Below are 24,612 nucleotides of genomic sequence, written 5' to 3' on the forward strand. Positions count from 1 at the left end.
CAGCACCACCACAGCATCACTCTGCACCACAACAGCATCACTCTGCACCACAACAGCATCACTCTGCACCACAACAGCATCACTCTGCACCACAACAGCATCACTCTGCACCACAACAGCATCACTCTGCACCACCACATTATCACTCAGCACCACCCAGCGCCACCCCAGCATCACTCAGCGCCACCCCAGCATCACTCAGCGCCACCCCAGCATCACTCAGCGCCACCCCAGCATCACTCAGCGCCACCCCAGCATCACTCAGCGCCACCCCAGCATCACTCAGCGCCACCCCAGCATCACTCAGCGCCACCCCAGCATCACTCAGCGCCACCCCAGCATCACTCAGCGCCACCCCAGCATCACTCAGCGCCACCCCAGCATCACTCAGCGCCACCCCAGCATCACTCAGCGCCACCCCAGCATCACTCAGCGCCACCCCAGCATCACTCAGCACCACCACAGCATCACTCAGCGCCACCCCAGCATCACACAGCACCATCACAGCATCACTACAGCATCACCACAGCACCACCACAGCATCACTCAGCAGCACCACTCAGCACCACCACAGCATCCACCACAGCATCCCTCGCCCACACTCCATCCCTCGCCCACACTCCATCCCTCGCACACACTCCATCAATTGCCCACACTCCATCCCTCGTCCTCTTGCCCTGCCTCTATCTCTCGCCCTCTCTCTCTCTATCTTTCGCCCTCTCTCTCTCTATCTTTCGCCCTCTCTCTCTCTATCTTTCGCCCTCTCTCTCTCTATCTTTCGCCCTCCCTCTATCCATCGCCCTCACTATCCATCGCATCACTACAGCATCACTCAGGGGCACCACAACATCGCTATGCACTACCAGAGCATCACTGAACGCCCAGCATCACTCGTCACCGCTACAACATCATTCAGAGCCACCACAGCATCAATCTGTGCAACCATTCAAGAACAACTGATTCAAATATGTTCTCTCAATGTTTCAAACTTTATTACAAATGTCACAAAAAAATGTTAATATTTCACTTCTGTTCTTGTATTTTCATCACAATAAAATACACTAAACATAATCTTCCAAAAAGTTATTTGCAAAAGTTTAGGCTATTGACATTATAAATTACAATAACTTTTATTTAAGTATTAAATATTGAAAAAAATACAACCCATTGTTATTTTTGATATTAATACATCTAAGTCATGTAAATACAACACATATTGCATTACAAATGCTATAGGTGTCACGTTTGCAAAAGTTAACACTATTGGCATTGTAAATGTCAAAGTTATTAATTTCGCTATTTTCAAAACAAAAACATAAATAAAAAATGTGTCATTTACAATACTAATACCTCTAACTTTACTAATGCGAGCCCTATTGCATTGCAAATGCTTGTTCCAATTCCTATTGTGTACAGCAGGGGTCCCCAAACCGGTCCTTGAGGGCCGGATCTATGCCAGATTTTTAAAATAACTACATGTATCTCAATGGGGATATCCAAAAAATCTGGCATGGATCCGACCCTCCAGGACCGGTTTGGAGACCCCTGCTGTACAGAGTATTTATGACTATAAGCACAACCACACTGTCCAGAGAATCTTATCACTTAAGTTGTTTTCTGTCTGAGTCAGTGCTTTAAATTTAATGTCCCTGCCCACCTTTCTTCTCCTTTGGGTGGGGGGAGCTGGATGGGGGCTGGACTTTGGGGTGGGGGATTGGGGCTTTGCGCGGGGGCTGGACTTAAGGCCATTCTCTGCAGGGTTGCTCAAAGGGAAGATGTACAAGCACTTCCTGGAACTTAGCTAATGCTGTGGAAAGTAGAGTTACTTGCGTTACTACTTTTACTACCACTAGCAGCAATGACTGGAAGATGGCTATCCTTGCTCTGTGTGACCCCATTGACTAGTACTTACTGTATATAAAATAGGGCGTCCAGTGCCTTAATCTCTTAACTAGATATCTTTAGTACCCACTGCAGCAAAAAATGATTATGGTGACTTGGATTCGATCCATGCTGGAGTTAGCCGCCTAGTTTAGGACGCCTACTCCTTTGCTCACACTCTGTCCAGTACACTCGTTCTCTGTATGCTACATTTACATCTTATGGCAGCAGCGCAGTAATAAGACCCTTCCAAAGAATTCTGCATTAATAAACCCATATGACTGCTTCATTAGTAAACATAGAGGCATGACCTAGGGCAATAAGCAGCGAATTTCCGAGTGAACAGCCTGTAGTCATTAAATACAAATTCAAACTTGAACACACTGTAAAAACTAATGTTAGATGTTTCCATATGTTTTTTAAAAATCCTTTTGATAATTGAGACTAGTTTATAATGGAAGTGAGGCATCCAAGTGAAGACTGTAGGTCAGTAATTTCTAGTAGGTATTACAGCTGTTCACATCTACTCAGGCTCTGAAATAGCCACATTGTCATTACTTGATCAAACTACATTAGTTTCTGCCTGACTGCTTAAAAACTCCACCCCATGAAATTGGAATACCCAAAATCCACGAGCCTTTAAATATTTTAATGGCTGTTCTACGGCTCTGACTCCAGTGGTCTCCCAAGGAGGCCAGCAAACCCTTTTGAGCCTCACACACCATGTAATACAATTTTGTGAGGAAGACTTATTTAAGGACGTTTATTTCACATCTCTATAACAGTCCACAGTGGGCCATTTGATATCCTTAAAGGGTATCTGAAAGAGACCCGTTAGTGATAGATTCCTTACCTTAGAATATCCCCAGGCGTCAGACTGGATCCGGAAAGTTTTGCGTAGCAGTACCCTTGCGCGTCGGTAGGCGTCGTCTGCGGCTCCGCATCCGTCGTAGGCGTCGTGGACGCCGTGATGTCTTCTGAGTACTTAGACGCCGCCTCCGCGTGCTGACGTCAGTTCTTCTTTTTTCCGCGCCAGCCAGAGCAGATCTGGAAAAAGCAGTTCCCTAGTCATTTTTTGACTAACTTTTTGGATCTCTTGATCTATTTCGAAGTCTTCACGACTCCGACGGTGCCGTTAGGGATGCCCGGCTTCAAGCACTGCGACGAGTGCGAACGCCTCATGTCGATTACGGATCCGCACCGCCTGTGCCGGACGTGTTTGGGTGTCGACCATGACGACGAGGCCTGCTCCGACTGTCGGGCCCTCTCGAGGAAGGCCAGGCGGGAGCGGTCCCGCAGGCGACTCGAGATCCGCCAGTTGGCCCCGCGCCGTGTGAGGTCCCGGTCCCACGGGAGGTCGAGGGACAGGTCGCGGGGGCGGAGCCGTCACAGCTCCGGAGTCGGCGCCACTCCTCCGGGTCCAAGTCGTCAGGTAAGAAGCATAAGAAGTCGAAGAGACATCATCGCTCTTCCGACTCCCCCCGACGCTCGCGCGATGCGGCCGGGGGTTCGGGGTGACACCGCCCACGCGACTCCCCAGGAGTCGCGGGCGCCGCGTTCGGCTCCATACCCCCCGGTCCCTGGGCTGAACGCGACACCGGAGGAGATAGAGCGCTTCCTCATGGCCATGAGGTCCCTTTCTTCTCCGACTGGTTCGGCGGCGCCTTCGGGCCCAGCGAACCCGTCTGGGGGCCCTAGTGGGTCGGGGGCTGCGACCCAGACGCCGTCGGGTGCTTCAGCCTCGACGACGCCGGCGTCTTCGGCGCCAGCGCCGCAGGGCTCCACGATCCCGACGCCGCCGCTGCCCTCGGGCTCGGCGCCGCAGGGTTCAGCGGTCCCCGACGCCGCAGGGTGCCGTTCGGCCCTCGTCGGGCGCTGGACCGTCCCCAGTGGACCTTACGACCCCCCCCGGGGTCGGTCCGTGTGGTGTCCCCTCCGGCGTCGGCCTCGGCCGACGCCGTCCCCAATGCCTCCTCTCTATGGGTTCCGGCGTCGGGACGGGGCCAGTCGGCGCCGATCTCGACGCCGGTCGGGGATTTCCATCCCTATGATCCATCCTCATTCACTTACGACCCTGAGTCTCAGGAGATGGGGGAAGAGGAGGATTGGGAGCGGTCTGTGGACCCTCTGACAAGGGAATGTCAGTCTAGCATGGACTGGACAGGAGACCTTGGGGAGGCCAGTGGCCTGGACACCTCTCCAGACACTGGATTTGTCTCTCCTCCTTCCGTGGCTTCGGAGGAGGGCGCGACATATAGTGTGGTGTTGATGAGGGCTGCTAAGGCGTTGGGCCTTGAGCTCCCCGTCGCGGCCGTGAGGACTAACCTCCTCACTGAGGTCCTTAAGCCGCAGTCATGCTCCATGGAGCCTATGCTGCCGTTTAATGAGGCCTTGTCGGATGTTCTTTTGGGCACTTGGTCCAGGCCCGCTACAGGTTCGCCTGTAGATAGGAACGTGGCCAGACGCCACCGCCCAGCCCCGGGCGACCCATGTTTCCTGTCCACCCACCCCACCCCCGAGTCTGGTTATCCAGGCCTCTAACTCCCAGACCGCCTTCCCGACGGCTCCCCCCGATCGGGAATCCAAGAGGTACGAGGCCTATGGCAAAAAGGTGTTCTCGTCCCTCAGCTTGGGACTGCGGTCTTCCAACACCGCATGCCTCTTGGGCCGTAACACCCATTCTATATGGGAAACGGTGGCGGAATTGCTGCCAGAGTGTCCGTTGGAGGTACGGGCCAAACTCGGCCAAGCCCTAGTGGAGGGCCGGGACGCAGCAAAGTATTCGATCAGGTGCGGACTAGATACAACTGACTCGCTGGGCAGAGCAATGGCTACGAAGGTGGCGATTCGACACCACGCCTGGCTCAGATCCGCCAACTTCTCGGCTGATGTCCAGAATACCCTCATGGACATGCCGTTCGATGGCCGTCGCCTCTTTGGCGACAAGGCAGACCACGCGCTTGAGCGCTTTAAGGACTCCAGGGCTACGGCCAAGTCCTTGGGCCTCTCGGCCCCGCGCCAGCAAGTGGGTGCCTTTCGCCCCTTTCGTGGCCAAGGAAGGGGCGTCCCCACGCGTGCCGCCAGCCACTCGCCGCAAACTGTCGTCCAGCGCGGCGGCGGCCGTGGAAACCGCCGTGGAGGCGGTCGGGGAGGCAAGCGGAGCCAGTCCACACCTGCATCCGCCTCTAAACCCTCCTAGTCCGTGCTTTTCGGCCCATTTGACGCCAGTGGGGGGGCAGGGTTCGTCATCACCACTCTCACTGGCGCACAGTCACTTCGGACAGGTGGGTGCTGCAGATCGTCCGAAGGGGCTACTCCCTCCCCTTCGAGACGACCCCTCAAGCCATGCCACCGCAACACCACTGCATATTGGGGTATCATTTGCGGCTCCTGCAGGAGGAAGTTTCGGCCCTCTTGGCCAAGGGGGCCATCGAGCGCATTCCTGGGCCAGAAGTAGGTCGTGGTTGCTACTCCCACTACTTCCTGGTACCCAAGAAGGGCAAAGGGGGCCTACGCCCTATCTTGGATCTGAGGAACGTCAACGGCTTCCTCCGAAAGGAGAAGTTCAAAATGCTGACACTGGCTCAGGTCTTGGCTGCCCTAGACCCAGGAGACTGGATGGTAGCGTTGGACTTGCAGGATGCGTATTTCCACATCCCCGTCCTGCCGGCCCACCGGCGTTACCTGCGGTTCACGGTAGGCCTCGAGCACTTTCAGTTTACCGTGCTCCCCTTCGGCCTTACCAGCGCCCCACGGGTGTTCACGAAGGTGATGGCGGTGGTCGCAGCTCACCTGCGCAGGTTAGGGGTTTCAGTCTTCCCCTACCTAGACGACTGGTTGTTGAAGGCGGGCTCGCCCCAGGCAGTCGTCAACCACCTCCAGACTACGGCGGATCTCCTGCACCGGCTGGGATTTTCCATCAATGTGCCGAAGTCACACCTGTGCCCCACTCAGAAGCTCCTTTTCATCGGAGCAGTTCTCGACTCGGCGCAGTTTTGGGTTTATCCGCCCGAACAGCGGGTTCGGGATATACAGGCCCTGATTCCGATCTTCGGGCCGTTATCCCTGGTTTCGGTCAGGTTGACGCTGCGGCTTCTGGGGCTGATGGCCTCCTGCATCCTTCTGGTGCATCACGCACGGTGGCGGATGCGGGCTCTGCAGTGGGACCTGCAGTGGGACCTGAAGTTTCAGTGGGCCCAGCACCGGGGCAACCTGTCCGACCATGTCCTGATCTTGGAGGGCACTGCGAGACAGCTGCAGTTGTGGCTCACGGACCGCGATTGGGTCAACAGCAGATCCCTCTCCCTTCTCCAACTGGAGCACGTAGTTGTGACGGACGCGTCCCTCCAGGGCTGGGGTAGCCACTTGGGAGAGGCGGAGATCAGAGGACTCTGGTCTCTGGCGGAGTCCCGGCTCCATATCAATCTGTTGGAGCTGCGGGCGATTCGTCTGGCACTGAAAGCATTTTTCCCGTCTGTCCAAGGGAGTGCAGTGCAGGTGTTCACGGACAACACCACCACCATGTGGTACTGCACCAAACAGGGCGGTGTGGGGTCGTGGACCCTATGCCGGGAGGCTCTGCGCCTCTGGAAATGGCTGGAACATCAGGGCGTGACTCTGGTGGTTCAACACCTGGCAGGTTCTCTGAACGCCAGGGCGGACGAACTCAGCCGTCGGTGCTCGATGGATCACGAATGGCGTCTGAACTCGGACGTGGCGCAAGGCCTCTTTCTGCGTTGGGGAGAGCCTTGGTTAGATCTATTCGCCACCGAAGAGAACGTGCAATGTCATCAGTTCTGCGTGTTGGAATTTCCAAGGCGGCACTCGCTCGGAGACGCTTTTCGTCGCGAGTGGAGCTGCGTTCTGTTGTACGCCTTTCCGCCTTCTGCCCAGAGTGCTGAAGAAGATCAAGCGCGACCGGGCACAAGTCATCCTTGTGGCTCCGGACTGGGCACGAAGGTACTGGTATCCCGAGCTACTCAGTATGTCAGTCGATCCCCCGGTTCGTCTGCCTCTTCAGGAGGACCTTCTGTCGCAGCAGCAGGGGACGGTCCTCCACCCGAACCTGTCCAGTCTCCACCTCCATGCATGGAGATTGAGCGGCGACAGTTGAGGCCATTTGACTTGCCTCCTGAAGTTTGCAACATCATTCTGGCAGCCAGGCGTCCCTCAAAAACGGTATGCGCCTGCAGGTGGAACAGATTTGTGGCATGGTGCACAGCAAAGGCTGTGGATCCTCTCAATGCCCCTCTCTCTGAGATTCTTCTCTTCCTTCTTTCTCTTGCCCAGCAGGGCTCTGCTCTGGGCACTATCAAGGGCTATCTTTCAGCTCTTTCAGCCTTTCTGAGGCTGCCTGACCAACCTTCTTTGTTCAAGTCCCCTATAGTAAGCAGATTTCTGAAAGGCATCACTCATACCTTTCCTCCTGTTCCTTTCGTGATGCCTCAGTGGGACTTGAACCTGGTTCTAACATTTCTGATGTGCGCTCCCTTTGAGCCACTTCATAACTGTCCACTTCGCCTTCTTTCTTTGAAGACTGCCTTCCTGGTAGCCATCACCTCTGCCAGGAGAGTGAGTGAGCTCCAGGCCCTCTCTTGTAAGCCTCCTTTCCTTTCAGTCCATCCGGACAAGGTTGTTTTGAGGACTAGGCCCTCCTTCTTGCCTAAGGTGTTCACGGCCTTCCACATTTTGGAGTCCATCACATTGCCCACCTTCTTTCCGCCTCCGCACCCCTCGAGAGAGAAGGAGAGGCTCCACCGTCTGGACCCAAAACGTGCGCTCTCGTTCTATCTGGATCGCACACGCCAGTTCCGGGTGGATGATCAACTCTTTGTTGGGTACGCGGGCGCTAAGAAAGGGAAAGCGGTGCACAAGAGGACCATCTCTTGATGGATTATCATGTGCATCCAGGCGTGTTACTCCTTGGCTAAGAAGGAACCCCCCTGTTGGGCTGAGGGCTCATTCCACTCGAGCCACGGCCACTACAACTGCCTTGGGCCGAGGTGTGCCCTTGCAGGACATTTGCCAGGCAGCTACGTGGGCCTCGTTGCACACGTTTGCTAGGCACTACTGCCTGGACAGTCCAGTCCGGAGGGACGGCTACTTTGGCCGCTCCGTTCTCCAGGACTTTCTGGTGTAAATATTGGTTCGCAGACCCACCACCACGGGGATGGTATTGCTGGGGTATCTATTCTAAGGTAAGGAATCTATCACTAACGTGTCTCTTTCAGATGCACAAGTTACTACTTGTGTAACGATATATCTGTAAGAGACATTAGTTAGTGATAGATTCCTTACCGACCCACCCATCCTCCCCGTTCTGCGAACCGATCTCTAGGGTTAAGGTCATCCCCTTTCAGGGCCCTAGTTTCTTGGCACCAGTGTCGGTTTTTGTCATGGCTCTGCGCTTCTGGCGCGGAAAAGCTGTGGCTAAGAACTGACGTCAGCACGCGGAGGCGGCGTCTATGTACTCCGACGTCATCACGGCGCCCACGACGCCTACGACGGACGCGGAGCCGCAGATGACGCCTACCGACGCGCATGGGTACTGCTACGCAAAACTTTCCGGATCCAGTCTGACGCCTGGGGATATTCTAAGGTAAGGAATCTATCACGAACTAATGTCTCTTACAGATATATCGTAACACAAGTAGTAACTTGTGCGATGGTTTCATGAGGCTGAAGTAGGATGATAGTGGGTGAGGAGATGATGTGGCTAGTGTGTAGTTAATATGGTTTAATGGGAGTGATGTAGTTGCTAATCCACTCTTACTCTAGTATTGGAACTTTCATAGATTCACATGCTTGAATCATTCCCTGTCATCGAGATAGGCATCCCCGGTATATTAAAAAAACCAGCATTAGCATAGCCAATAGGTCTCGCCTTTTGGACCTTATAAGTATTTAGTTATGAAGCACAATATCCTTACTGCAACATTAACTGTTGCATGGCTAAAACCTTATATGGTCCCAAAGGCGAGACCTATTGGCTATGCCAATGCTTATTCTACATAGAATTGTATTGACTGTTTTCTTCTGAAACTGTTGTTGAGGTGCGTTTGTATGGCAACAGTGTTTAAGTACAAAACTGTTTTACTTACCTTTATCAAAGAAATGTCCCAGTTTGATATCTAGGCATATCACACGGAGTAGAAAAGGTGATCTAAAAAATACTCTAAAGAGTTATCTGGAAAGTCATCACAAAGTCATCACAAATGCCTGTCTCCTTGTAATATTTTACAAACCTGTAAATAAGTACATTTCATTCAGCTTGCTAATTTTGAAGTACAATTTGACTTACCTGTACCAAGTGCTGCTTCTTGGTTCTGAAAATAAAATAAAACTAAAATATTTGTAATACAAACAATAGGTCTGAATTCAGTTTAAGTGTGTGACATAACTTCTTTCCTGACTGTGTGCAATAAGTGGTTAATACTACCTCTGATAAAGCCTTACTGCTCTCCCACACTAACACAAATCGAGTAAGGTATTTACTTTTACCTATGTAAGCCTTTGGGGATCCATTGGACTCTGTGCACACTATACCTTACTTTGGTATAGTATATACAGAGCCAGCTGCCTACATAAGTCCTCCAGGACTTTTTGGTCTAAGCCAGTTTACTGACCTACTTCTGAGGAGTTATTACTTATCTATTCAAAAGGTGAACAATCTGCAGCTAGCAGTTTTCAATCAGATGAACAAGGTACTTCCCTTCAGTAACTCCCTGTCTGCGAGACACTTTTATCTAGCCACATATTCCTTATCAAAACTCCCATCCTCCTGTTCTGCAAACTGGCCTTTTCTGCCTTCTGACGTCACTCCATACTTGTGGTGTAGAGGTAGTTACAAACCAACTGTTGGCGCACTGTGGTAGCACTCATATAGGCATGAAGCATCAGGTGCAGCAGGTGTGGAGCGGTTTGCCTCCTACCCACCTGCAGGGATACAGTTCAAGATTTTCTAGATCCAGTCGGACTCCTGGGGGATTTTATATGGCACGGTATCTTTGGCTAGTAAGTCTCTACCAGATAAGGCGTTACCGAAGGTAAGGAAAATGTTATTCACTACCAGAAGTGTTCTGTCTTTATTTCATAACTTCAAAAGAAACCTCAAACTGTCACTTGCGCCTTCTTCCATATGGCATATTTTTTTTTATAAATTTCAGAACCAGGTCCACATTTATTGCAATGTCATCCCAAGCACTAAGTGCAGGGATTGGAGGAGGTAAAGTGACATTTCAGCTGGGCCGTCTGATGTAAAGTCAGACACACCAAGCTTACTTGAATTCACAGAATTTGTTGGTACACATCCTCAATCTTTCATCCCCGGTTTAAAACCCCACCCACTGTGGACTAAGTTAAGATGCATAGCAAATTACTCGTCTCTACTTTGTGATCAAGGATGTTTATCTGACCTGCTGTCATTCGCTAAACCCTCAGCAGTGTAAAGGACCAGACCGCATTGGTAAATATGGCAGTGACTAGCGCAGCTGAGGTGTAAGTTTCATCACTGTTCTATGCCTCCGGTCAATCTGATTATAGGTTTGGCAAATTCATGTCCTGATACTAGTCACCGCAGTGGCAACTTAAGTTGGCATGTGTTACTTAGAAGCATTTGATCAAAATGGTCCAAATGAAACTAGTCTCAATTTGGTTATTTCTTATGCAGTTATTTACAGAAATTTTCTTTCAAACACATTGCTGTTGGTGGTGTGTTCTGTCTTGCTTTCACAGATCCGTATCCAATGAATACTTACCTCTTTGTACATTAGATTTTGTTGAATTGTACTTCTTTTGGTAATACAGCTCCGATGCTGATATTTAAGTACAATAAATAGCTTGTACATGGTTTTAAATAGTTTATTTACCATGCTTCACCCTTCCCAGTAGCCTATTTTGATTTGTAAAACGTGATCCTCTTTGCTACCAAACTTTTATTCAATTGATGTTGGGTGGTGCCATTAATTTTTCAGTTTTTCATTACAGAGTAGCCGCTGACCAGGCAAAAGAAAAGTTGGCTGACGAAAAGGCAGTAACTGAGAAAAGGCTGTTGGAGCATCTAGCCGAAATGAAGTAAAGTTATTTCTGTCCTCAAATTGTCGTGTTTCCTCAGTTGCAGTTTGGCTTAATTGTGGTTTGCTGAAGATTTAGTGATGTACTGGTATAAGTTGGTTGGTAGGATTTAGAGGGTCACAGTACCTGAAATGCTGGATTTTCTACTCCCTTTTCCCCAAAACCCAGCCAACCCCTTCCCCCTGCCCCCCCCCTCCCCGATGATCATCCAGCTACCCTTACTTTTAAACTCTGGGATCACACCAATAATCAAATCTGATAACCTAATGGATGGCAAGAGGGTTTAATACAGCAGTGTACGAAGCACAAATCTGTAATTGAAGCAAGAATGTATACACGTTTAGTAGAGCCCTTGTTACCTGTGTGGTTTAGGTTAAGGAAGCTGTATAGTGGACCTACGAAATGCAAAATTTCTCAGGTTTTTACCATTCTCTGAAATACCCCCAGATGCCTTCTCTAACGGCGATAGAAGCAGTTGTTCGTAACTGCCCATCATACCCAGCCAACCCCCCCCCCCCCGTAACTGGCCATCATACTTGCACCGCTCTCACTAATTTCGCCCGAGCCCCCCCAATTTGGTTTTTAGGTCTAGCCTACGCAGCGTGCATGCGCGTCATGGGATAAAAGACCTTTAGCAATGGATTCTGTTTTTCAGTGAAAAACGTGCCCTCATTGCTTTGAATGCAAGGCGTGCACGTTTGGCGATTCCCTTGCGGGAGTGTGCTTTAACATATGGTACCTGCTCGCACCCGCAAGGGAAACAGCCGCAGGCCCCCTCCTCTCTCCCCTCCCCCTGCTGCCTCATCCTCTTCCATCGTGTTTTTTTAGGTCTCGCCTGAGCCAGCGCATGTGCTGCTCTGGCGAGACTTTTAGTAAGGGCTTCAGACAATGCTCCAACTGTGGCCTATAGCTTGCGGTTACGCGCACAATGACTAGCAGAGGCGCCATCTGGCTTTCCTCTTTCGTCATTTTGCGTGCACATCGCTCGCGATCACTTTTTCTGTGCAGGCTTACGAGCACAGGCGCCATCTCGTGGGCACCCTTACAGCCAGCGATCACTTTCGTGGCTGCTCTGACCACCTGTAAATCTGCAAACAGAGCCAGTGGTTTGGCAATAATACAGGTTTTTGAGACAGTCGCTGTGCACGCTTTTACATTGGGTGTGAATAAACAGATGCTTTCGCATGTGACTTTATTGATTAACCCAATCAAGAAAGTTTAGACAACCACCTTCTCCCTCGGGCCACCTCCTACCGGACTGATCGTAAGTGTCAATCCCAGCCAGTCTCCCAACCCCTCTGTCAGCACCACACATGTCTGCATGACATGTCAGTCCCTTGTAGGTCCTTCCCGGCCTGCAGAGGTAAAGAGGTGTGCTCTAATCGCAAATGACACACGGCGTCTGACTCGAGCCACCTTCCTTCAGTGGCATCTCCTCGCGTGGGCACGCCTCAGTGCGCCGGCTTCGCCTCCCTGCCCACTTCAAGGACAGAGGTCACGCTGCTGCGCAGGTAGCGTCGCCTGGCGAGGCCTGTCCACGGCGGGCGCAATGTCGGTGTGGCTACAGAACTGGCCGTCCCTCACCTACGATTCCCCCGTGTTTGTCCTGGTGCATTCTAAATAGTGACACCAGGAAAGAGGCTTCAAGTGGCTACTCGGAGGGCATCATTGACGTCAGCCCATGCCTGAATGTACACCATTTGTCGTGTCTCGCTAGCGGTTACAAGGGCTCCGTGCCTCTTTTGCCATCCAAGGCTTTCCTTTCACAAAGCGCTGAAATATGCTTCTGCTTCAGTAACAAGAGCCGAACAAAGGATTTCAAAATGTAGAAATCTTTACAGTTTGTACTTTTAGGGCTCTAGCAAGATAAGTGAAATCTTTATGAAGATATGTAGTACCAATTCTTTAATACCATGTCATAGAGACGGTATTACACTAACTACAATGCTGTTTGGCTAAACGAAGAAGGGCTCTATAGTTAACTGAACGGACTTGCCAATTTTCCTTAATTCCACTTTCGACAGTGTAATAAAGATTTATGAAGGTCCTTGTAACAAATTCCTTTCGTGATCTACAAAAATGGTAACCATTATATTGAAAAATGAAGTGTGGAATATCAGCTGACACTACAATTCTCAGAATGCATTAGATTGCTGAACTAAAGCCCAGGTCCACAATAATCTTAACACTGGTCACCAGGAGCCATCTAGTAAAGCTTGTGTACTGACATTAAACTTTTTCCACCACCTCCGGTATCCCCAAAGAATGCAGGCATTTAAAACACCGCACCACTCGCGTGTTTTTGTTTTTTACATTTCTGTTTAGGGCACGTGTACACAACTCCCGGGCTTGTTTTGTTTTTTTTTGTTTTTTTTCTCGGTGGTATGAACATGTAAACGCAAAGAAAGGACCTTTGAACAAAAGCCCCTACATAATTGTAAACGTGTGTAGTAATATTCGAAGATATCAGTGCTCCTCACACGCCAAATGTGCCCGTGTCGCACGTCTGGTTGCTTGTTAGACCTTCGCAGCTTTAGTGGCGGTAACTGCATATTTGTGTCCCAGTTTTGTTTGACCAGAATTGGGAAAATATAACTGGTCGAGCAGGAGAATCTGTTTTGCTTTCGGGTTACGCTCCCTGTCCTTTTCTCAATGAATGCATGTGGCATGTCCCCTACAAACCCCGTGTTGCTTTAGAATTTTATTGCTCTAGGAGGGGGAAGGGAACAGTAACTCTTCTTACAGAACTGCTAATAAAAGACTGCTCCTATAAACAATGTCTGGTGCCATTAGACTAGAGCAGAGTGTTGTATTGTTATTGTATTGTAAGGGGTGCTTGTAAAGCGCACTGACACCATGGGTTTCCTGGCGCTTGTTGGAAGTAAAGAAGACAGAAAGACTAGCCAGATTGGGGGAAAAGCCAGGTTTTTAAAGACTTACGGAAAAGGGTCAAAGAGTTAGAGGTTTTGAGAAGTGAAGGAAAAGAGTTCCATAGCTTGGGGGCCAGGTGTGCAAATCTCCGACCTCCAGATCTGCAGAGCTTGTAAGAGGAGACGGTCAAGAGGTGAAGGTGAGCGGATCTCAGATCCCGTGATGGGCGGTAGGGAATGATGAGAGATTTTACAAAAGCGGGACAGGCCCCAGCTAACGACTTAAAGATGATACAGCCGATCTTGAAGGCTACCCTTGAGGTGACAGGGAGCCAGTGGAGTTTGGCAAGGAGGGGCCTGGCGGATTGCCACTTCGGGATCCCTAGGGCCAGTCTCGCCGCTTGATTTTGAACCGCTTGCAGTCTGGCCAACGATGTTTTAGGCAGACCGTGGTAGATTGCGTTAAAAAAATCTAAGCGGGAGAGGACGAGGGCCATGATGACCCGCAGGAGGGCATCAGTTGTAAGGAGGTATGCCACTTTCCTGATCCTGCGCAGCTGGTAGATGCAGGACGAGACCACCGTCCCCACTTGCGGCCCAAGGGATAAGCCGGAGTCGATTGTGACCCCCAGACTCTTCACCGAGGTCACAGGAGTGGGGGAGGGACCAAGTTCCGCCGGCCAGAATTGTGGCCCCCAGAAGGTGGCGCTCCTGCCAGGAAGGAGGAGCTCAGTCTTACCGGGGTTCAATTTTAGCTGGTTGTGGCCCATCCAATGGAGGATGTGGGACATGACTGCCTGAAAGTTGGGAATAGCAGAGTGGGAGTTAAGAGAAAAGATGAGTTGTAGGTCGTCCGCATAATTAAACACGGTGACGTCCCACTGCCTCAATGAAAAAAGAAGGGGGCGAAGATAAAGATTGAAAAGAAGAGGGGCTAGAGAAGAACCCTGGGGGACCCCGCAGGGCGAATGCTCCCTGGGAGCCCTGAAAGTGCCCAAACTAAGGGTCTGAGTCCTGCCGGTCAAAAAGGATTTGACCCAGGCCAACGCCAGGCCTTGGATGCCAGCCTGCTCGACACGGAGAAGGATGTTATGATCCACCGTGTCGAAAGCGGCTGACAGATCTAATAATACCAAGGCCTGGGGGGTACCCTTGTCGACACCGTCTCTCAAGGCATCCAGCACGGCCAAGATCACTGTCTCCGTAGAGTGGCCGGGTCTGAAGCCGGCTTGGTTAGCCTCGAGAGTTGGAACTCTCGATAAACTGTGAGAGACAGGTGGTGACGTGGGCTTCCAGGATTTTAGAAAAGAAAGGTAGGAGAGCGATAGGACGGTAATTTGCCGGGACGGCGGGGTCAGCCCCTGGCTTCTTCAGAAGGGGCACCAACACAGCCTCCTTGAAGGCGCCAGGCACCGTACCGGAAGAGAGAGAGGAGTTTAACAGAGGGAGGATGCAGTCGGGTAGAGAGTGGCAGAGTGTTTGCAGTGCTTCTTTTACCCGCTCTACTGTTTTGGGTGAAAGGCTGGACACAACCACCAGAACTGAACCCTTGTGCATCATTAACTGTGTTGCATTCACATTAACCCATTGAGCTACCTTTTAGATGTTCATTTACTTTCATAGTGCTGATGCCAATTGCTGTGGTATTATGCGCAATGAACATCTACATGACTAAACTGCCTATTAAAGACTTTTTATGCGAAGTCTTTCTCTCCATGAGAATGTATCTTAATGTTTTTGTTATTGTAAATACTATACAAATTTTAATGCTTCAACTTGATGTTTGTTGGATTTAAAATTATTTGGAAACCATCCTAATGGTAAAGGGAGATCTATCAAAAGTGCAGTTTTGTAGTAAAACATTGTAGGAGGGTATTTTTTAACTCCTGATTCTACCCCAAACCCCCTCTCAATCCAGCGCGATCTTTTTCCTCTCATTCTCCCTCCCCTTCTTTCTCCCCCGCATTATTTTTCCTCTATCCTTGTCTCTCTTAGTTTCTTCTCATTCCCTCTTTTTCTCTCCCCTTTCGCTCTGTCCTTCCTTTTCTCTCTTTATTCTCAGGTCCCCTTTCTCGGTCTCTCACTATCTCTTTGCCTAGACCGTCCAGAACTCAATTACGAGAACCTCTGATGGTGCACCAGAGCCTCCCCGCAGATGAGGGCGCAAGATTTAAAAAACTCCTACAAATCTCAGCCGTGCTTTGAAAACTCCTTTTTAGTTGTGTGACTTTCTGGAGGCAGACACATCGGCAGATTTGGAAACATTTTCTTGACGGACTGCCAGCCAAGCGGCCAGGCAGAGCTCTGCTCTTGGTGAAGCCCCGAAAGGTTTGCATTTCTGCATGCATCAGTGAGTGAGCTTGCATGTATTTTTCTCCCATGTCTACTCACAAGCTCCTAAAAGGGCACCCCAAGCATCGTTTTCATTGCAGATGCGGTGACCCGGACATGCTGGCCATTGCGACCTGGAAGGAGTCTGTTTTCAGAGACACGGTGTGAGAAAGTGGTTTTATATGTACTGGACCAGAATAAGGTACAGTGTGTATAGAGTCCACAAACCCCAGAGGTATAACAGAGGTTAAAGCCATGTGTGACCTTACACTCTAAAGTGGTAGCTTGGTTGAGCAGTAAGGCAGTACCAGAGGACACTGTAAAGCATTTGTTGCACACACTCAGTCAAGCATTTGTTGTACACACTCAGTCAGCAAAAGGTTTCACACACTCAAAGACTGAACTCCAGGCTAATTGTGTTTATATCCAAGATACAGTTTTATTTCTAGAACCAACAAAGTATACTGTTCTCAATATGTGAGGTCTCCGGTGAGTACTTTGCAGAAAGGCAATACACTTTGTAAACACAATAAGTACAGGGGTTGCAGTAGGCAACACAATTTAGCATTGAGGTCAATTGATGTTCTTGTATAAACACAGTTGATTACTTTGTAGATTACTTTGGTAATCCCAGGACTGGCTCCTAGATTCAGTCCTGGGGTCTAAGCTGAAAACAGTTTAACAAACGTTTTAGGTATTGCAGTGATTTTCAGGAATAAAAAGCTATTTTAAAAGTTCCCACTTATAAACTTTTTCAACCGAAATCTGGCATTGTTATCCAATGGGAGAAAATTCAGGTTGCAGGTAAAGTACGATCTAGTTACTTTTGTTATCCAGTACTGGGCTCCTGGGGCCAGCACTGGGGTCTCAACTTCAAACGGGTAAGTAATTAAGTTTCAGTATTTCGTATGATTTTTAAAGAATATTTCTAGTTTTCCAAAGTAGACACTTAGAAAAAATGGCATACAAAAGCAGACCATGGATTCCTATGGAGAAAATACAAGTTACTAGTAAACCTGCTAGGGATTACTTTTGCGCTTCAGTACTGGGCTACAAGGTACAGTACAGGCTCCTCTCCTGATCACAGGTGAATTTTGGAATTTGGATGATTTTATATGAATATTTTAAGTTTTCAACAGTAGGCACTTAGAAGATTTTTCGAATAAAAACCAGTCCATGTAATTCAGTGGCAGGTAAGTGAGTTACCAGTTTCCTGGTGAGTACTCTAGTGTTGAGGTTGTGGTACTGGGCATAGACTCAGGGGTCCTCCAGTGTCAGGTAGGTACAGTTAGTTCACCCTCAGCGGCGCAGTGGTGGCCGGGTGCAGAGGTAGTTAGGCCCAATGTTATCCAATGGGGGACAGGGGGGCTCCGGTTGGTGGCTGCTGGCTAGCAGGCCACGTGGTTGAGGGAGCTGGGCTCCAGGTCACTTGCTCAGGACAAAGGGGGAAGCAGGATAGGACAAAGGTGGCACAGCCAGCGGTACTCCGGCGGCTGGGTGCAGGGTGCTATTGAGCCGTTAGGCGCTCATTGTTATCCAATGGAAAAGGTAAAAAGGGAACAAAGTCTGCAGGCTCTGGGGTGGAGACTCTCCAGGGGCGACCAGCACGTCGAGAGGTAAGTTGGAATCTTGGAGCACAGGTAGGTACCCCAAAGGGAGGCACAAGGGGCTGTAGGGTGCCGGGTGCAGGGGTGTTTTTGGGTGTCGGAAAAGCTTACCCTCAGCTGGTTGCGGTTGTGGGGGACCCTGGTTCTGAGTCTGCAGGCGGCGTCTGGTTCGTCTGAGGGTTTTTGGGCACTGGACTTCGGGTCCCAGTTGCCGGGCAGACGTCCTCGTGGTCTTGGATCACTCTGGCACGGGCCTGGCTCGGCGGGTGCAGAGTGGGCTGGTCTGGAGCTTCCTGGCTGGCACCAGGGGGGTTGTTGCAGCAGAGCCTTTGCTGATGGGAGCCCCAATCTTCAGGAGGGTCAAGGCAGGCAGGTCCTCTGGGTGTCCCAAGGTTGCTGTTCGCTGGAGTCGCCGGGATTCAGGCAGGAGCAGGTTCCAGGATAGGCCGGTAGGGCTGTGGCCAAGTCAGTTGTTGTCCTGTTAGCAGCTGCATGGCGGGTCTTCTTGATCTTTCTTTTCTTATCGGGATCTCGGGGAGGAAGGTTCAGGGAACCCCCCTAAATACTGAATTTAGGGGCCATACAGGTGGTCCCTGTCCTGTACACCCCTAGCCTGCTCCTCTCCTGTGGGAGGGGGGCAGGAGCCTAGGGGGGATTGGGCAGGGCTCCCCATCTTCAAGATGGCCGAAGCCTGGGGTCGTGCTTCACCTGGTCTCCCCCACCTGAGGGGTGGTGTTGGCACAGGCTGGCACCCCCTTTCCTGACGTAGGGTTTCCCGCCAGTCTTCCCGCCAGAGTGGGGGGGCAGGTCTGGTGGGAGCTGGTTGCTGGGTACAGTAAATGGTCTGGAGAAGCTGAGGCGGCATGCCTTTGAAGCTTCCCCCTGCCCATGATGGGGGAGGAGACCTAGCACCTCGCCCAGGATGTGCATTGTTGCAGGCCCAGGAGAGCAGGGGCTCTCCTACCCAGGGGTCCAGCAACATGTCTGTTGTGTGGCAGCCTTTGCAACCACTCAGCCAGACGTGGATTGTAGGTTAGGGTTTCAGAGGGCATCTCCAAGATGCCCTCTGGTGCATTTTACATTAAATCCCACACTGACATCAGTGCGGGTTTAATGTGCTGAGAAATTTGGTACCAAACTTGTCAGTTTTCAGTGTAGCCATTATGGTGCTGTGGAGTTCGTAATGCCAACCTCCCAGCACCATAGACTCTTAATGGCATCACTGCACTTAGTGCCCAGGAATGGCTCTGGGTACTGTAGGGGCACAGGGCTCATGCACCTGTGCCCACACCTCTTGCATAGGGCACCCAGCTAGAGGGGTGACTGAATTATGCCAGGGCAGTGGGTTCTGTGGGCATGCCACACAGGGATGTGTGCCATGTCGATTCTTTGTTTAGGTCTGCACTTAGACACACAGCCTGCAATGGCAGTGTGTGGGTGTCAAGGTACAGGGCCCCTGAGGGTGGCACAATAAGTGCTGCAGTCCTCAGGGGGCTTCTCTGGTCACCATGCCCTGGGTACCTAGGGTACCATTTACTAGGGGCTGGCAGGTGGCAAGAGATGCCAATTTGGTTTTAGTTTCAACACTGCTTTTAGGGAAGGAACACAGGCCCTGGGTACCTGCATGGCAGGAACACAGGGCACACTCAAAGTAAATCAGCAGTTCAGAAAAAAGTGGGGACATACCAGTGCAAGAAAGATGGCACTTTATCACACACGCCACCAATGCCTGATCCCCACCATGTTTACCTGCCTCCCGGCCGCTCCCGTGCAGCCAGCGCCCCTCCTCGTAGGCCCCTCCCCCCCCCCCCCCCCCCCCCCCCCCCCCCAGCTCCTTTGGCACTCTCTCCTGCTGTTTTCCATCTGTTCACTGACCCAGTTTCCATATTAAAGGATTCCTTTGAGGAGGTGATGCTGCCCTTGCAAGCACTTTGATTCCCAAAGCTTCAATGAGGTCCGGAGTCATTTCAATGGGACGGCATGAATATGCTAAAACCAGCATTGGCATTGCCAATAAGTCTCTCCTTTGGAACCTTACAAGAATTTAGTTATGCAGTACAATATACTTGGTGCAACAACATCAACTGTTGCATGTCTAAACACTTAAGTCCCAAATGCGAGACCTATTGACTATGCCAATGCTTGTTTTTAAACTTTCAGCGCGAGGCGCGCCCTGGTTCTTTTTTGGATCCATTTCACAGGGAAGCAACTAAATGAAAGAAGGAAAGGGATGTTGTGAACTGTTTCTTCAAGTCACGGTTTTCAGTAAGTGAGGAGTGAGGCGGGCGCTGGTTCTACTTGTCACTTCCTTGCCAGAGCACCCTTCATCACTTATTCATCACATGGGCTGGACTACTGCAGAGGGTTTAGGCATGCACATCCTAATGAGTCTTTGAAAGCAGTTCATTTATTCCCAGTGCCTCTAACCTAACAAAAAGCGTTTCAGCATGTCAGTCATCGTATCTCAGAATATTCTAAAGAACTTTAAAGATGGAAGTTTTTTTTGTCATGTTTTATTTGTTCCACTGTTATTTGTTAATATGGCAGCAATAAAAGATCCTTTCATGGTACAAACAAAATACAAATCTTAATCAGGCTCTTACAGTCGCCATGGTAAGTCAAAGAGAACCAGTGCTTTACAAGCAGGGCAGATTTAGAATTGCATATACCACAGAGTGTTAGAAAATGCACGCAGCACTGAACCTCTTGTATCCTTCAACAAGTGTCGATAAGAGCAGCAGAAGTAGATCAATACAAAGGCACGAAATGACCGCTAAAAGAAGTATAACCGAGCTACCATTGAAGGGGACAGATTGGCTTCATTTAACGGTACCAATAACTGATATTTTCATTGACAAATTTGTTAAAGGACTACACCACTGCTGGCACTTGCAATGTTTTGTAGGCCATGTGTGTAAGCACTAGTTGAAAAGGTGGAGAATATTTCTGGTCTATTTGTGATCAACCAAATTCAATAGTTACAATAAATTTTCTCCGACATTACTAGTCTGTTTATGACATCTTCCATTGCTCGAGTGGGGTTTTTTACCACCACTTGGCAGTTTATTTGTATGAGTACTCCTCTGCCCACTGCTACGGAATTCGTGTTAAGTGCTTTGTTGTTTTCAGTCACTAAGCATGATCTCACTAGTCCACAAGAGTGTAACTGACCTGTCTCTATTCACTCAACCCCTTTAATACTCACTTTAGCCTGCAATGCTATTTGTCCATGAATTTTTGATTTTGATGGATAGACTGCACAGGCGTGGGTTAAGCATATATTGAAAAGTAAAGACCGGTTCGAGGCATGGTGGCTGCTGAATTCATATCTTAGCATAGATCGCCACCTAGTGTTGGGTCCGGATGTTTGCACTTTATTGTTTTGGAAGAGTCTTCGAAGTATCACGAGATAGGTGACTCCTCCCCTGGACTACAGTGCGCATGGGCATCTTCTCCATTTTCAGATTGTTTTTCTCAGCCATTGGGTTCGGATGCTATTCCTCATCTCCAACTTCAGAACCAAAAGTTTTCAGCTTTCTAAGGCCAAAAGGCCTTCTACCTCGACGGTATTATTCTTGTTCGGTACCATTTCAATCGATAATACTTTCAATCTCGATCCGGTCGTCGACGCGGCCTTTGGGCCTTTTCGACGCCACGTGGGCCTCCTGCCGATGGAAAGGACCCCGTTCAAAAGATGCCCAAAATGTCATTCCAAATTCCCACATACTGATGAACATACAGTATGCAACAAGTGCCTATCTCCGGAGCACAATGAGGAAAACTGTCCAGCTTGTGCTCATTTCCGGTCGAAGAAAACTATACGGAACCAAAGGGCCACTAGACAAGAGATGCAGCGGCGGACACTGGAACCGGAGAACATTTTCGACGACTTACATGAACTCCCAGAAGCGGCGGACTCACACCTAGAAATAGTCACCGTAGAGTACCAGTCTGGCTCCGATGACCAGATCACACCGGGGCAAACCGTGAGTACCAAAGCCCCTACCGTGCTTCCACCTCAAGACAAGGCTGCGGTCAAAGCATCGCCTAAAGGCCTTAGCCGAGACAGACTCCTTCAGAAGCCCTGCCTTCTGGTTCGGCTCCGAAGATTATACCCGAGCCTTCTGATACCCCAGGAACGAGCAACACTCTTCCCAAAAGGGCCGTCGGACAAAAAAGGGTTGTCGAACCAAAGAAGGTCATTCATCCAAAAAAGGGCGTCGAACCAAAGAGGGCCGTGATCCGAAAAACAGTCTACCCGAAAAAGGCCGTGCCGAAAAAAGGTGTAGCTCTAAAGAAGGCAGATCAGCCAAAAAAGCCTGTCGACACGAAGGCCGTCAATTCTACAAAAATCCTCGAGCCGAAACAGGTAGTCGACACCAAAAAACACGTCGAACCAAAAAAGGCTATTGAACCGAAAAATCGGTCGATCCGTAAAAGGTCGTCTAATCAAAGGTCGCCGAGCCAAAAAAGGCAGTACAGCCAAAAAAGGACATCCAACCAAACAATCATCTAACCAAAAAAGGTCCCGGTCCTGGACCCGAAAACTGCAGTCGAGCCGACAAATCCAGTCGAGCCGAAAAAAGCTCCACAGCCTAAGGCCCTCGAGCCAAAGACTCGCCACAAACAAGTGACCAAGCCAAAACCATCGGCTCCAAAGCCACGGACAGTTGAGGAAGAACTTTTCCATCCTGATCCAATGAGCGAAGAACAAACTAAACTGTACATATACCCTGAAACAGGACATGTAACAGTTTACAAAAGTAATAAAAGATCATTGGACACTGATACTACTTCTCCTGTTCCTCCATAGAAAGACTTTGGAACATCTCCTTCAAGGCCTTTTACTCCTCCTACTTTCTTTCCTGACATGCCTTATGTGCCTTACTCTCCTACACCTTCAGGTTATGATGAGACAGACAACATGGGAGAGGACCCTTAGGATGCTTTTATAGAACCTGAAGATCAGGGTATCCAAGATAACATATGGAGTGACCATAATGATCCTAATAATACATGACCCACAACCCATCCCTGATCCCTCTTCATACCCTACAAAGCAGTCTCCTACTGACGACACTATCTTTTTTAACCAGCTAGTCGATGGGGCAGCTAAGTATCATGGTGTAGACATGCACACTGACCCAATAGAGGATTTCCTATTTGACACATTTCCAACATCTGAGAAAAGTGTACGCACACTTTTTATGTTGAAAGGGGTACTAAAGCATGCGCCAGACATGTATAAAGACACAGCCAGAGCGCGTGTCCTCCATCCCAGAATTGAGAATAAATATAAACCAGCCCCTACAGACCCTTCATATATTAAATCTCCGTTACCATTAGACTCACTAGTTGTATCGAATGCTAGGAAAACAAGCTAATTCGCAAACAGGAGATACTCACCCTCCTGACAGTCAAAGATATTAGAAGCCTCAGATTAGAGTGGCCTCCCTGGCAGCAAATACCTGGAGAATTGCCAACACACAAACTCTCTTAGCACGTTACGATAGAGCACACTGTAGGTTTTACTACAACACCTACCAGAACCTTTTAAAACTAAAGCAAATGACCTAATACAGGAAGGCAAATTTATCACTAACGCTTCCATCAAATGTGCCCTTGATGCAGCTGACACAGCCGCCAGATCTTTCAACACTAGCGGATTACTACGTCTGCATGCATGGCTACGCATTTCCGGCTCTAAAAATGAAGTGCAGTCAACCATCCTCAACCAGCCCATTAACCAAGATTTCTTGTTTGGCCCTGCGGTAGATACCATCTTATGAAAGATTAAAAAAGATACGGATACGGCTAAGTCCATGGGTGCACTTCAGTTTGAACAATCTAGGAGTTCCTTTTGTCGCTCCTCCTTTCGAGGCTCGGGTAGAGGCAACACATCCCAAACTTCCTCCACATTCAAAAAGTAATACCCAAAGCACCTTTAATAAAAGTGCCAACAGAGGAGGTTATAGAGTAAAGAACAACAAGGGCAGAGGACGCGATGGTGGTAACACCCAAGCCTCCGTCACCAACAGTGACTCGCTCACACGCCCTCCAGACCATTTAACACCAGTCGGAGGCAGGTTAACACAATTCCTACCGGTCAAACACTATCACTACAGACAAGTGGGTGAGACAAATTATCCAGTATGGTTACTGCCTGGAACTCACTTCTACACCACCCAACATTCCGCCCAGACACCGGCCAATGTTCAAAGAACACATTACACTGTAACAACAAGAGGTGCTCTCCATGCTCCAAGAAGGTGCCATAGAGCCAGTCCCATTGCAACATCAAGGAACAGGAGTATACTCTCTATACTTCCTGATTCCTAGAAAAGATGGCTCTCAGACCAATACTAGACCTCAGACCGTTGCACCAATACATACTCTCAGATCATTTCCATATGATCACTCTAAAACAAGTACTCCCACTACTCCAGCAAGGCGACTTCCTCGCCACACTAGGTCTCAAGGACGCATACTTTCACATTCCTGTACATCCAGCTCACAGGAAATACCTCACCTTCACAATAGGTCAGCACTTTCAATTCAAAGTTCTCCCCTTTGGAGTAACTACAGCACCAAGAATGTTCACAAAATGCCTAGCAGTAGTAGCAGCACACCTACGGAGACCACACATTCACGTGTTCCCTTATCTCGACGATTGGCTCATAAAAGCCAACTCTACGCACAGTGTGCCAGCCACATTTCTCAAACAATACAGCTACTACACGATCTAGGATTTTCCATAAACTACCCAAAATCACATCTACAACCCTCCCACATACAGCAATATCTGGGAGCAACAATCAACACCTCAGTAGCAAGGGCATATCAAAACGAAA

General features: G+C 49.6%; 1 protein-coding gene across 1 annotated transcript in view; it reads left to right on the forward strand.

Annotated features, from left to right (window-relative positions):
* Positions 1–24,612, forward strand: part of HMMR (hyaluronan mediated motility receptor) — a 488,049-nt gene that overhangs the window by 196,824 nt on the left and 266,613 nt on the right. The window contains exon 12 of the mRNA XM_086931406.1: positions 10,867–10,953. Coding sequence (XP_086787532.1) covers positions 10,867–10,953 — 87 coding nt within the window. The remainder of the gene's footprint in view (positions 1–10,866; positions 10,954–24,612) is intronic.

This window comes from Lissotriton vulgaris, chromosome 7, assembly GCF_964263255.1.
Source record: "Lissotriton vulgaris chromosome 7, aLisVul1.2, whole genome shotgun sequence".
In the NCBI taxonomy this organism is placed as follows: domain Eukaryota; kingdom Metazoa; phylum Chordata; class Amphibia; order Caudata; family Salamandridae; genus Lissotriton; species Lissotriton vulgaris.